Below are 13,504 nucleotides of genomic sequence, written 5' to 3'. Positions count from 1 at the left end.
GTAAGAATTATGCTGCATTTCCGCTGTGCTTGTTGAAGGAAATCTTAAATCAACAATGCAAATGCAACAAGTGCTAAATTGTAAGCCGAAAGAACCTTTGCAAAATGCCAGCCGATTGAAGTGATCAGCATTTAATTGATGCAATCACTCACGAGGAACAGAAGAAAAAATAAAAACAATAACATCACTAAATCAACAACTGGCGAAGAAAAACTCTTATAAGAACCTATTAAAATTAACAATGCATTCAAATCCAACGGCTATATCAAATAGTAGCTGCTGGGCAGCACTTTTTGTCGACTGACAAAAGCTAAATGCTACAGCGTTGCTTCTCATGTGCGGCCCACAGCCGGTCACACTTAAGCGGCGGACGTTCTGCGCCTAACACCAGCTGGTCACATTATTTTCATTACCTGGCGTGCATTTCAAATCCAAACGGCAGCGGCTTGCGTTCGCATCTTGCGCAGAGCTCGGAAGACTCCAAAAAAGTTAAATTTATAATTTCGAATAAAAGTAGCAATCGTTGAAATATATACATACATGTTAGAATAAAATTGTGCAATCGAATACAGGCTACAAAACAAATAATACCAAAAATTTCAACAATATATTTTTGCGTTCAATAAAGGAAACGAAATCAACGCGCTCAAGTACAAAAACCCCTAAATTAAAGCATTTTCGTCGATAAATAAGTAAAAAGAAAAAAACAGCAACAAAATGATGAGCACAGCGCCTAAAATGATCATGGACGAGGTAAGCAATAGTTATTAGCATTTTTAATCTGGAATTTTAGCAGGCTGCGTTAAGCAGCGTCGCAGTCGCCGCCGCCGCCATTGCAGCGTCGCCGTTGAGCGCATAAGAGAGGGGTAAAAATGCCGTTTGCCTGGCATTGCTGTTGTTGTTGCTGGTGCAGCGGTATTTGCGTTTGGCGCTTTTTTCGGTACTTGCTGTCGGTAATGTTGCGGTACTCTAGTACCGCTACTTTTACATCCAACTCTCTGAGCATATCGCCCTTTTACAAAATGGCCGCCCATGCATTGACCTCTTGCAAATTATTTCCATGCTTGCAGAATGCAACGGAGAAATACAATCAAGTCCAAGTGAAGAAATTGACAGTGCCTTCAAACGAGGCAAACACAAAGCGCGCCGCATTCGGCGATCTGCAAAATCGTGGACTAAATCGTGGACTGATATCCAAGGAAGCGGCACAAAAAGAGTGAGTGGTGAAAAAATTAAAAATATGTTTAATAAAAATTAAGTGAATTTAAAATATAATAAATAAACATAAAATAAAATAATAATAAGTTTGTTGAATAAATAAATAATATAAAAATAATATATATAAACAATTCAAAATAAATGCAATAAAATTCTTTGCAGATTGAAAGATGTAAAATTGACCAAGGCGCGTGTGGATACCCACTGGAAGAAGCAGCCGTTGGGCTTAAGCAATGCCAATGCCAATGCTAATACTAATGCTAATGGCAATGCCAATGCAGCTGCTGCCACTAAGTCAGCAGCCGGTCCACTCCTGCGCTCCAACTCGATGCGTACAAATTTGGGTCAGATTGGACGCCAAATCTCTGGCCGTACGGCTGCAACGACAACAGCCACTGCAAAAGTGGCCGCCGACCCGAGCAACAAGCGTAAGTATCCGGTAATAAAAAAAATTGTGGCCCCAATTCGAGCTCGTCTTCCTGCAGTTGCCAAACAAAAGTCCATTTCCGACGAGAAGGTGAACACGCTGCGGCGCGAGGATAGCAATTTGTCACGCAAATCCCTGACCAAGCTGCGCGCTGCATTGGCCAATCCCACGGCAGCAGCAGCGGCAGCTCCAACAGCAGCAGCAGTAGCAGTTAAGAAGGAGCCACTGGTGCCCCGTGCTCAGCCACGCACTGCGGCCAACGCGCTGGCCCTGAAGAAGGAAGCGGCTGCTGCTGCTGCGGCTGTTGCTGCACAGCCCAAGAAGGAGATTGCAATCCTCTCAAAGCTGCCATCCAAGCTGCGAGTCGCTCCAGCCGCTGCCCCAAGCCAGACTTCGTCGATGTCCTTGTCCACCAAACGCTTGGAGGTGGAGGACATTGATGCCGATGATGGCGAGAATTTGGTTTTGGTCTCGGAGTATGTCAACGATATCTATGATTATCTCTATAAGCTGGAGGAGGAGCAGCCCATCTACCCGGATCATTTGGCCAACCAACTGGAAGTTTCTTATAAAATGCGCGCTGTGCTCATCGACTGGATAAACGAGGTGCATTTGCAGTTCCATCTGGCGGCGGAAACTTTCCACTTGGCCGTGGCCATCATCGATCGCTATCTGCAGGTGGTCAAGGATACCAGGCGCAAATATTTACAGCTGGTGGGCGTGACGGCCTTGTTTATCGCCACCAAATACGAGGAGCTGTTCCCACCGGCCATTGGGGACTTTGTGTTCATTACGGACGATTCGTATACGGGTCAGGAGATCAGGCAAATGGAGATGCAAATACTGAAGGCCATCGATAATAATCTGTCACGTCCATTGCCCATACACTTCTTGCGGCGCTTCTCGAAGGCGGCCAGCGCCGAGGATGAGCATCATGCCATGTCCAAATACCTTTTGGAGCTAGCTAGCATGGACTACGAGCTGGCCAGCTACAAGCCCTCTGAGGTGGGTGTTGGCTGAAGCATCATCTGTGTATACTAAATCTATATAAATATCAAATACTTCCTTCACAGATTGCTGCAGCTTCGCTCTTCCTCTCGCTGCACTTGCTCAATGGCAATTCGCGTGCGGCCACCGGATTTAGCGACAGGCACTGGACGCCCACATTGGTGCACTATTCCCGTTATACGGCTGCCTATTTGCGTCCGATTGCACGACAGATTGCGAAATTGGCTCGGGATGCGCCCACGGCCAAGTTGAGGGCCATCTACACCAAGTACCAGGCGAACAAGTTCCAGAAGATCGCCTTGCGTCCGGAGCTGAGCAGCGCGTTGTTGGACTCGATTGTGGGCAAGAAATAGTTGAAATTAGCCAGAAATACACACACACACACACCCACCCACTCACAGAGGGAGAGTGAGAGAGAAATAATAGCTCAACCCACACATCCACCGCCCAGCAGTTGGCGTTGATATTGACTGCAATTCACGTTTAGTTCAATTTTTTGTTTCCTATTTTAAATTTGTGTAATTTCTCTTGCTCGTTCTTTATATTTGTATGTGAATGTGAGTGTGAGCGTGTAATTGATTAATAATTGTGCATAATTGAGTATATTTAATCGTAGTTAACCCACCCCCCTTCAGTTTACCCCCCAACACTCCCCTAACATCTATATATCTATACATATAGTATAACCGGATCCAGCGTCAGACTCGGCAACATTTTCATCGTTTGGGTAAAAGTTTGCTTGAGTTTTGTTCTTCTGGTCGACGTTTTCCCACTCCCCCCTCACCCCTACTGCTACTATATATATGTTATATATATATATGTGTATGTTTGTATGTAACTTGTTTTTAACAATGAGCCCTCAGAGAAGATAAGCAAGAAAAAAAATAGAAGGAGAAAAAGAGATAAACCGGTGAGCAACGGGCGCATTTGCTGGCTAAAGATATCGGCGTTGCCTCTCAAAGTATTTTAAGTTACTTTCTCAAAAAGACAAAAAAAAATCACAAAAAAAAAAAAACAAAAAGAAAATAGAACCCGGCAACAAATACGCCATTTTTATATGCAGATTATATTATATTTAGCTTAAGCAATTTGGATTTGGAAATTGTGCTCTATGTATTAAATAAAATTTTTAATATAAATATTTAACAAACAAAAATCCATTAAAAATTCAATTAAAATGCAATTTTGCAAACATTTCACATGAAACAAGAAACCCGCCAAGTTATTTCTTTCTAACTATCTTTTTGCCCTTTCCAGTAATTTTTGTTCGTCAGCGGAGTCTGTGAGAAAGTTGAAAATTAAAGCGTAACAAAGAGGCAAAGAATACAAAAATGTGATACGCCGCGACCCCTGCGGCCCTTATCAACTGCCAAACATACAGCACAAAAACAACAAAACTCATACAAAGGCTCGCCTTGCGTCTTGGCATTTGAGTTTTGCAGTCTCTTCTTTGAGATCGCAGGTCAGTAATTTCCCGCCCTTATATTTCTTCTCAAACTTCGTTTGCTGGCTGGAACATGTGTGAGCGCGTGAGTGTATGGGTGTGTGCGTGATTGCTTTCGCTCGCTCGCTCTCTCTCTCTCTCTCTTTGTCTTTCCGTTGTTCTTGCGTTGGTTTATGGCAATTGCCTGGGCAGCGCTTTGGCTCAACGCCGGCAGCGACGTCGGTATTGTCTGCACGCGCACGTGTATGTTAATGTGTTGCGTGCGCGTGCGAGAGTGTGTGTGTGTGTAGTGTGTGAGCGGGTGTCTGTGTGTGTGTGTGTGTATGCGTATGACCGAGAGCTCAACTGTGAGTGCGAATGGCGGCGACTGCGCTGCGCTCGCTGCTGGGGCTTCTGTTCGCCTGTTCGAAATTCAAGTTTGACGGTTTTATAGCGCTCATTAATTTCGACACTTTTACGAGCAAACAAATGCAATAAAAAGAAAGAAAGCGGAGCAGCAACGGCAACAGCAGTGGAGTGCCGCTTAGGCGTTGTCTCTCGCTCTCACTCTCTCTCTCTCGTTTGACAAATCGCAGTCATTTTTTGTGAGCCCCTCGACAGGAGTCGACAGTCCTGGATTTGGGCATCTGCAGTCGACTGAACCTTGCGCCCTTTTCTGCTTGGCTGTTACCCAAATATGCAGAGCGTGAAACGGCGGCTAGTGAACTGTGACCAGACCAGACTCAGTTTATTTGTCGTCCTTGCCCAGGTAGTTGCCGCAGAGCAGATCCTGCTGCGCTGCGGCACGGCCACTGCAAAAGGTTGTGAGACGAAAGAGAGACAAAGCAGAGCAAGAGAACTGCAGCAACAGCTGCTGCTGCCCAACGGATCAGCTGAGACTGTGCACAGCTTAGCGTAAAGGACCTCGTCCTGTCTGGCTGTCTGTCTGGTGTCTGCCTCTGACAGCATTTCAATTAGCAACATCTTTTGGTCATTGTTTACCTAGGACATCCGAAAAGGTGCTATGGGAATGTCTAGCAAGATATTAGAGTTGGGCTTACTTAAGGTGAGCTAAGTTGATTTGCGTTTGGGGGGATTACGAGGAACCTATATTAAGCAATACATATTTTAGCAGAGTAAGAGTTAAACCTAACTATAAGATGAAGAGTAGTAGAGTAAAAGAGGAGTAGTTTTACCCAGAAATACTACCCAAAACTGTTGTATTAGGCTTTGAGACTTTTTATATTGCCCTCAAGAGAGCCCAAGAGTGAAGAATTTTTTAAACGATTTGTAGACCAATCAACTATGTATGTATGTGTGTTAAGTTCAAATTGTAGTTCAGCTCTGTTTCAGCTATCAAATATATGAGAAATATATTCCAGAAATAAACTCAACTTCAACTAAAATAGAATATGTAAACCAAATCGGAGCAGCTTCAACTATTGCCAACTGCTTAAATGAAATAAATTTCTTCTCCAACTAAGCAAATAGCAGGTGAATATACATATATAGTTAATAGTGCCATCGTATGATTAAGTTAATTATAGTATCGTTTTTATTTTCATCGTTTCACAATCATCCACAAACTTTTCATTTTCGACTATTCTCGATTACAATATGTCAAATATTGATTATAGATTTTTAAACAGTATTATTTTTTAAGTGGGGGGGAAGTGTGGCTAATGCTGAAATTCGAAGTGGCATCCGTTCGCTGAGACGCCTCTCCCGTCCGTCCCGCTCTCTCTCCCAAGTGTGTGGCAAAGGACAAAACGCGAGAGGTGCAGCAAAGGAAAACATGAATGCGCAAAGGTTTTTTTTTCATTAAGTTTTATAATTTTTATGTTGTTTGTATTTTCTTATGGTGTATAGAGTGTTGGTTTTATCTTTCCGACGATATTGTTGTTGCTCATCATCGACGCGCAGTTGGGCAGTTTCAAATCAATTATTAACGCTGCTAGCGGCTTAGACAGTAATTTATTTATTAGCTTGAAAGGAGTTGTTGGTGGTTTCTGCTCCATATCTAGGATATGACTGCACGTTTCGGCTTCCATTGTTGTTGTTGTTGTTGCTTAACCCTGGAAGGTGGACATGAACTTCTGGACAATGTCCTTCAGCTTGGCATCGGCAGCCTCAGAGATCTGTCCCTCCTTGGCAATGCTGTCGAGCAGACCCTGCTCGGAGGTCTTGATGTGCTGCAAGAACTCCTTCTCGAACTTGGTGATCTTTGAGGGATCCATCTTGTCCAAGTGACCGCGCACACCGCAGTAGATGACAGCGACCTAGGTGTGGGTGGGGAGATATAGAGAGTATAGTGCTATCAGTGTTATCTGAAGTACAGCATGATATTTATACCTGATCCTCAATGGACATGGGCACATACTGGCCCTGCTTGAGCAGCTCAGTTAGGCGCACACCACGGTTCAGCAGCTGCTGGGTGGCAGCATCCAAATCCGAACCGAACTGGGCGAAGGCAGCGACCTCACGGTACTGGGCCAACTCCAGCTTCATGGAGCCGGCAACCTGTTTCATGGCCTTGGTCTGGGCAGCGGAACCGACACGGGACACAGACAGACCCACATTGATAGCGGGACGGATACCCTTGTAGAACAACTCGGTTTCCAAGAAGATCTGACCGTCAGTGATCGAAATGACGTTGGTTGGAATGTAGGCGGACACATCACCGGCCTGGGTCTCAATCACGGGCAGGGCGGTCAGTGAACCGCCACCCATAGCGGGGGACATCTTGGCGGCACGCTCCAACAGACGCGAATGCAGATAGAACACATCACCGGGGTAGGCCTCACGACCAGGGGGACGACGCAGCAACAGGGACATCTGACGGTAGGCAACAGCCTGCTTGGACAAATCATCATAGATGATCAGGGCGTGCTTGCCCTTGTCACGGAAGAATTCACCCATGGCGCAGCCAGAGTAGGGAGCCAAATACTGCAGGGGAGCGGCATCAGAGGCGGTGGCAGACACAATGATGGTGTATCCCATGGCGCCGGAGTCAGTCAGACGCTTCACAATCTGGGCGACAGTGGAACGCTTCTGGCCAATGGCAACGTAGATGCAGTACAGTTTCTTCGACTCATCCTGGCCGTCGTTGAAACGCTTCTGGTTGATGATGGTATCAATAGCCAGGGCAGTCTTACTGTAAATTGGAAATATAAATGGATGAGTGACCAGTAATTGAAGGAGGAGAAGGTATCCACAAGGCGTTCACTCACCCAGTCTGTCTGTCGCCGATGATCAACTCACGCTGACCACGACCGATGGGCACCAGGGAATCGACGGCCTTAATGCCAGTCTGCATGGGCTCGCGCACAGACACACGAGGAATGATGCCGGGGGCCTTGATGCCGACACGGAAACGATCCTTGGTGTTGATGGCACCCTTGCCGTCAATGGCATTACCCAGAGCATCGACAACACGGCCGAGCAGCTCATCACCGACGGGGACATCGACAATAGCACCAGTACGCTTGACAATATCGCCCTGCTTGATCAGCTTGTCGTTACCGAAGACGACAACACCGACATTGTCGGGCTCCAAATTGAGGGCCATGCCCTTCAAGCCCGAGGAGAATTCCACCATCTCATCGGCCTGGATGTTGTTCAGACCATACACACGAGCGATACCATCACCAATGCTCAGCACACGGCCAGTCTCTTCCAGATCGGCCTTGGGTGCAACGCCGAGGATTCTCTCCTCCAAAATGTTGGAGATCTCAGCGCTGCGCTGTGTGCTGGCCACATGGAATTTGCGGGCAGCAAGAGTTCCAGCTGGATATGCAGCCTTGCAGGCAACCTGTGGAATAGATGCCAAACGCATTAGCTTATCTTATATAAGGAGCAAAATCACTACAGAAATAGAGGCGGGGGTGGGGGCAGCATTGAATAACCACATGAGCAGAACAGCTGCTATCTCGCTCTAACACACAGCAAAGCAACCATAAGCAGGCCACCGGTACACCTAACAAATTTACACCATTTGAATTACACTTGGAAGATATTATTAAATTCAATTGTTTTTTGGTTTTACTTTATGGATATGTATTCTTCTTTGCCAATTGACTGATTTGCTTGAAAGCACACGCACATAACCTCAAACTCTGCTTGGCCAACACACAGCAGAAGCGGCAGCGACTGCAGCTGAGCCCCGTTGACAAAAATTATGTAACCGTTTCTAATAAAAACACAAATTCTTACAGCAAATACTTCACTTCAATTTTGATTTGATGAGCTTTAAATTAGCAAAATATTGGCACATAGAACACTTAATGTGTTATGTAATTTTTTTTTGCGTGCGGCATTGCGTAACACAAAACTAAAACTTTGGCCAAAACTAAGTCAAATGTAATTGGCAAACGGAAAAGCAGAGCTTGAATTACTCAGACGACTTTAATTGAACATTAGAGTTTGGAGTTGGAATCTATGGCCAATTGGTTTGGGTTATGTATGCTTTATATATTTGCATTTTTGCAACTCTTTTTTCTTGCTTCTTTTACTCGTTTAATTGTTTTATTTTTATACCTGTGCGGCCGCCTTGGGCAAGTTACGTGCGACCGACGATGCCAAACGAGCAGAAATCATCGTTAATTTTTTTTATATTTTAACTTTTTATAAGCCGCAGAAATTATTTAATTCCTACACCGACTGCTCTCCAGACTAGTAGGTATTTTTCACAAAGATGGTTGCCGTTCGGCTCACGTTCGCTGTACGTCTGTGTGGCCAGAGTCGTACGAAATGAGCCAACGATACTATCGATAAGATTGAGAGCAACGTTATTGCGCATATCGATAGGTTATAATATCAGCTGAGCACTGTACATAACAGCAGCATGTTGCTCACTAACATAAGGAACTCCACCTGCCTAACAGTGCGCAGCATAGACAGCGGTATGTTGGGCGTGGAGAGTTTTCAACTGTTAGTTGGCGTGTTCGGCAGGCGGCGGTTTTGGGCTGGAAAGCGCACACGAGAGCGCCCAGCATCCTGCGCAACTCTACACACGCACACAATTGAGTGCCCCAGCCGAAGAGGAGGCCTCACTGAATCTCAGTACTAAATTGTAGAGCCATCCACAAGCACTCGCCAGTTCATAGTCGGAGTCTGTGCGGTGTTGTGAACGCGCAACGCGGAGATGAAAATATACACAGAATGAAAAAGAAATGTAAGAAAGGGAAATACAATAAAGTGAATATAAAAATGTAAGCGTGTGGACCGAGTGAACGCAGTCGTGGAAAAAATAGCTGAAATTTAAATCGTTTAATATGTGCGTGCGCGAGTTTCAACGAATAACGGGCGAATAAAAGAAGCAAGTGAAAAACGTGAATAACTGTAAATAAAAGTGCCGCACTTTAGCCGAACGTCGTTCAATGCGTGGCAGGATTTTAATGTGATTTCGGCAATTTGCATTTGTATTGGTGCGGAAAAATTACGGTAAAACTTGAATTGCTGCAAAGCGAGCCAGCTGTTTGTGGGCCAAAAAGCAAACGCAATTAGGCAGGCGAAAATTCGAATTGGTCAGCGGGCGGGCCATCTTTGTTTCGTTGTGCCGTTATTCCGTTTGGTTCACGCTGTCAAATCGATGCTAAATGCTGACGATGATTGCCACGTGCTAATGGGTATCATGTTCGCACATGTCCACGCCTCCCCTCTCGCTCTATCGCTATGTCGGCAATATCATCATCATCAGCTCGTTAGCCAAGTGCAGGCGACTGACGGAAAGTAAAAGCGAAAGCGGAAAAGTGAAAGGATTAACGGCACTTGCAGGCGCTAGCCTCGCCAAATTATGCAAACAATGCGCTGAAAAGAAACAGCAGCCGTAGCAGCAGCAGCAGCAGTGGCAGCGACAGCGTTGCCAATTATTAAAAAAAAAGATAATATATAGACAGCCAGACAACAAAGCGTAGCCAAGACAAAGGACAATAGCAATAGTAATAGCAGCATCCAATCTCGAAAAAAGAAAATAAAAGGAAATAGCAATAAAAACGTTACAAAGTGCAGGCGGCCAGAAAGGGAAAGCAAATCCTCAGCAGCGACAGTTAAAAAAAATAATAAGAAAAAAAAAACAACTGGAAGTTTTGTGTTTGTCTTGCAACAACAACAAGGCGAACGTGTGCGAAAAATTTGTCATCAGGCTGGCAGCGCCCGCGTGCGCGTAGAACAAAAGAAAGACCGTAGCAAACGTTCCAAGCAAAAAAAAAACATACCAATACATAGACGCACACACACACGCAGACACACACAGAAACAGACGCACTCACGCGCACATTGCGAGGCGCATAAGCTTCGCACTTGACTTGAACATTAAACGTGTACGGCTCCCCCCCCACACCTCTTGTATTGTTACTGTTAGCCAGCCACCCTCTCTCACTCACTCTCTTTCTTTGCACAGCATGGAAATCATCGCAGCTTACTTGATTCTGCTTCTGTTGAAAATTTCGCCGTACCGGCCGCCGCAGGTTGTCGCGGTTTGCATTGTGCGTCTGTGAGTGAGTGAGGCGAACGCGCTTCGAACAGTTTTGATAGCTGTCAACGTCGCGTCGTGTTGTTGTTGTTGCGGTCGTTGGCTCGCACTATTGTTGTGTGAGTGTGTGCTAGTGAGTGTGTGGCATAGTTTTTTAGCACTTGGCACCAAGGTCAGCCAGCAGCAGCATGCAAATAGTAAAGCGTCTAAGCAAAAACAACAACACTAAAACAAAGCTAACGCCAACGCCAGCAGAACAAGGAGCAGCAGCAGCAGCAATAGTGGGCCGCAGCAGCCGTCGCAGCATAAATAACTGACGTCGCCGATTCGCCTTCGCCTTCGCCGTCGCCGTCGTCACACGCAGCGAAAATGTTTGAGAAATATGTCGCCACATATGTGCGCGTGTGTGAGCAAGTGAAATTAAAATTCCCGCATGCCTAATGAATTCTCGCGCTCTCTCTTTCTGCAAAATGTGCCAAGCAGCAACAGCAGCAACAGCAACAACAACAAGAACAAAAGCTTTGTGTGTGTCAGTGTCTTGTTATTGTATTTGTGTCGCTGAATTCTAAATGATGGACGCCGCATACTAAACAATGGCGTGTTAACCAACAACAACAACAGCAACAACAGAAGCAGCATTAAGCTGAAAGTGAAACGGAGCGTTGCTGATAAGTACAGCATAAGCGCAAATAGGAAAATAAAAACAACAAAAAGCAAAAGCAAAAACAAAACGAAAACAAAGGATCAGTTGGCAAAGCGTAAACGGCAAAGCTATTGGAAAATCTATTGGAAGTGAGCTGCATGCAAGTAAGTGAATTTTATTTCTCTCTCTCTCACTCGTTCCCGTTTACTTTGAGCTATGTAACTGTTAAATATGGTTAAAGAACTTGTAAGGCGATTAATTTTGCAAGCATTTGTATTCAATGAAAGAGTTGTTGAAGTGTTTTAGGTGTCGCAGTAGCAATACCCTGTAATAAACGTATATTGAAATAATGAGCGATGGTATATGTTAGATTGTTATTGTTATTTTTTCTCAATATTAAATTATATAAACAGAATATAATTTAAAGTTAAGTTTAAGATCCCCTGCTCATACACCCTGTAGCAGTGGGGTATTAGGAGTTCATATGATATCAGTAAATGATATAGCAATTCAACAAAGTTTTTAAACTTTTAAGTATGAAAAAAAAAAGAACTAAAAAGTTCGAACTGCTGCTGACAGAGAAAACTGCTTTTCATATGCAAATTTTGTTTGTGAGCTTTTATTACTTTATGATAGACTTTTTAAGAGGAGAGCCTCCTTATATCTGTCATCAGTTAAGATTCCTTAAAATATTTTCTTGGCGGCGACAAATTATTCATGGAATTTACACATATTAAGTTATTCTGTATTGATATATGGATACACATAGTTCAATATAGAAGCATTTTACATTTTAAGCATATTTCACAAAAGATATTTTGTGCCAAATTGCGCAAAAGCAATGTAGCCAATGCAGCAATATTAAATTTTCCGGCCAACTTGCAATTTGCTGAGATGGAAAAATAACATTGTTTTACCAGCAGTTCAATGCATTTAAATGTCAACTATGTGACATACAAACTTACAATGTATATGTATATATGTGGATATGTACTTCTATATATAAATGTTTTTGTCGTTCAAGTTTATTATCAGTGTGTAAATGAACTAGTCAAAAGCCATGCAATATGTAAATATACGCACACACACACGCTCAGTCACTCACGCATTTATGGAAATTATGAAGCAAATTGATTTTCCAATTGCGGTTGCCAAGAGCACACACACACACACACACATAAGCACACCCGCACAACTGTTGAACTGAAGAACTAGAACTTTTATAATAAGATCTACAAACATGACAAGAGATGTGCAAATAAATATCTACATATGTATATGAGTACATACACACACACGCACACATACATATAAAGTCGCGCATTGCAGTTGAAATCACTTCACCATCATTTCCTTCGAATCGAAGCGTGTGCGAGCGCGAGAGTAGGAACGAAGAGGGTGGGGGGCAAAACCAATTAAAATTATTTGCCAGCCAGGCAAAGGGCAAAGGCGCTGCCGAATGGCAAATAAATAAACGTGGCTCTCGCAATGTTGTGAACTGAAATAAAATGAAATGTTATGAAGAAATGTGAATGGTTACGCAGCAGTACACACACACACACACTCACACACATACAACAACAACAGCCACACACACACACACACACATACCCCAGTCATCTTCACGCTCTGTTTTGGCAGTGTCAGCCCCCATCGTAAATAATGCGGGACCTTAGAGAAGAGAAGCGCCCATTTTGAAGCTTATGCTTTGACTGTGATTCTGTTGCTCCTCCATCTACTGTTCGTCCTCCTTCTGCTCGTCTCCTGGCGCTGCTGCTGCTGCTGCTGCTCCTGCTGTTGCTGCGTGGCGTCCTTTTCGTCCATTGCAGCGGCGCATAAAAATGTTAATTTATGTCGGCTGCGCCTCGCCGTTTGCATATATATATATAAGAATATATATATGTGTGTATATATAAAAGATATATACTTCTTTGTAGATTCTTATTTTGGCTTTTTCAGATGCTGTTCGTTTTGAAAAAAAGAGATGTTCACATAAAAAATAAGAAGCAGAGAACCAAAAATAATAAAAGTTGCTAGCATTATGCAGATAAGAACTGTTTGTATACCCTGTAAATTGTTAAGTGGAGCATGCTGATGAGCGTCCTTTCTTTTCCCAATTCGATCTAATATCTGGTATTATCTATCTATCTATCTATCTCAGTATTGCCATATAAATCACATTCTATATTCCACATCCCATTAAGTATGCTACATATATTTTCTACACCTTCTTCCTCTACACTTTCTAGCTGATCTCTTGTAGAGTTATAGCTGTAATACAGACCTTTGTTAGATAGTGATATTTTCTCGGTA

General features: G+C 43.9%; 3 protein-coding genes across 11 annotated transcripts in view; 2 read left to right on the top strand and 1 right to left on the bottom strand.

The window, feature by feature from the left end:
* The first annotated feature begins 403 nt into the window (after window positions 1–403).
* Window positions 404–3,639, top strand: CycB (Cyclin B). 2 transcript variants are annotated; one of them, XM_018106242.3, is made up of 5 exons: window positions 405–753; window positions 1,071–1,216; window positions 1,381–1,646; window positions 1,704–2,650; window positions 2,719–3,639. In XM_018106242.3, exons 1-5 carry the CDS (start codon window positions 718–720, stop codon window positions 3,004–3,006), a joined length of 1,683 nt encoding a protein of 560 aa, XP_017961731.1. In that variant the 5' UTR covers window positions 405–717; the 3' UTR covers window positions 3,007–3,639. The 2 variants fall into 2 exon arrangements, with proteins under 2 accessions (XP_089118862.1, XP_017961731.1); XM_089262736.1 differs by having other exon boundaries at window positions 404–753; window positions 1,381–2,650.
* A 1,969-nt stretch (window positions 3,640–5,608) lies between these two features.
* Window positions 5,609–8,835, bottom strand: blw (ATP synthase subunit alpha blw, mitochondrial). Its single transcript, XM_018106243.3, has 4 exons — window positions 8,613–8,835; window positions 7,307–7,887; window positions 6,429–7,230; window positions 5,609–6,355 (listed from the first exon to the last, which is right to left on the bottom strand). Exons 1-4 carry the CDS (start codon window positions 8,670–8,672, stop codon window positions 6,146–6,148), a joined length of 1,653 nt encoding a protein of 550 aa, XP_017961732.1. The 5' UTR covers window positions 8,673–8,835; the 3' UTR covers window positions 5,609–6,145.
* A 161-nt stretch (window positions 8,836–8,996) lies between these two features.
* LOC108653694 (uncharacterized) overlaps window positions 8,997–13,504 on the top strand; it is a 94,348-nt gene continuing 89,840 nt past the window's right edge. For 2 of the 8 annotated variants that reach the window (XM_030383508.2, XM_089262673.1), the window contains exons 1-2: window positions 8,999–9,518; window positions 10,477–11,355. The gene's annotated coding sequence lies outside the window, so the exon portion shown is untranslated. Of the gene's footprint in view, window positions 9,519–10,476; window positions 11,356–13,504 lie in introns of all 8 variants that reach the window. The other 6 variants (XM_089262677.1, XM_089262675.1, XM_089262674.1 and 3 more) reach the window with 6 other exon arrangements.

The sequence above is a fragment of the Drosophila navojoa genome, chromosome 5 (genome assembly GCF_054131105.1).
Source record: "Drosophila navojoa isolate 15081-1374.11 chromosome 5, UAZ_NAV_1.0, whole genome shotgun sequence".
Lineage (NCBI taxonomy): Eukaryota > Metazoa > Arthropoda > Insecta > Diptera > Drosophilidae > Drosophila > Drosophila navojoa.
Note: the sequence above shows the minus strand (reverse complement) of the source record. Positions and strands in the feature narration are given on the sequence as shown.

Bases quoted from the DNA above. Each gene is read 5' to 3' on its own strand.
- CycB (XM_089262736.1), top strand. From the start codon at position 718: ATGATGAGCACAGCGCCTAAAATGATCATGGACGAG. The intron at 754-1,070 runs GTAAGCAATAGT...CCATGCTTGCAG, and splicing joins CTAAAATGATCATGGACGAG to AATGCAACGGAGAAATACAA. The intron at 2,651-2,718 runs GTGGGTGTTGGC...CTTCCTTCACAG, and splicing joins CCAGCTACAAGCCCTCTGAG to ATTGCTGCAGCTTCGCTCTT.
- blw (XM_018106243.3), bottom strand. From the start codon at position 8,672: ATGATTTCTGCTCGTTTGGCATCGTCGGTCGCACGTAACTTGCCCAAG. The intron at 7,231-7,306 runs GTGAGTGAACGC...TCCAATTTACAG, and splicing joins ATCGGCGACAGACAGACTGG to TAAGACTGCCCTGGCTATTG. The intron at 6,356-6,428 runs GTATAAATATCA...ACCCACACCTAG, and splicing joins CCATGTCCATTGAGGATCAG to GTCGCTGTCATCTACTGCGG.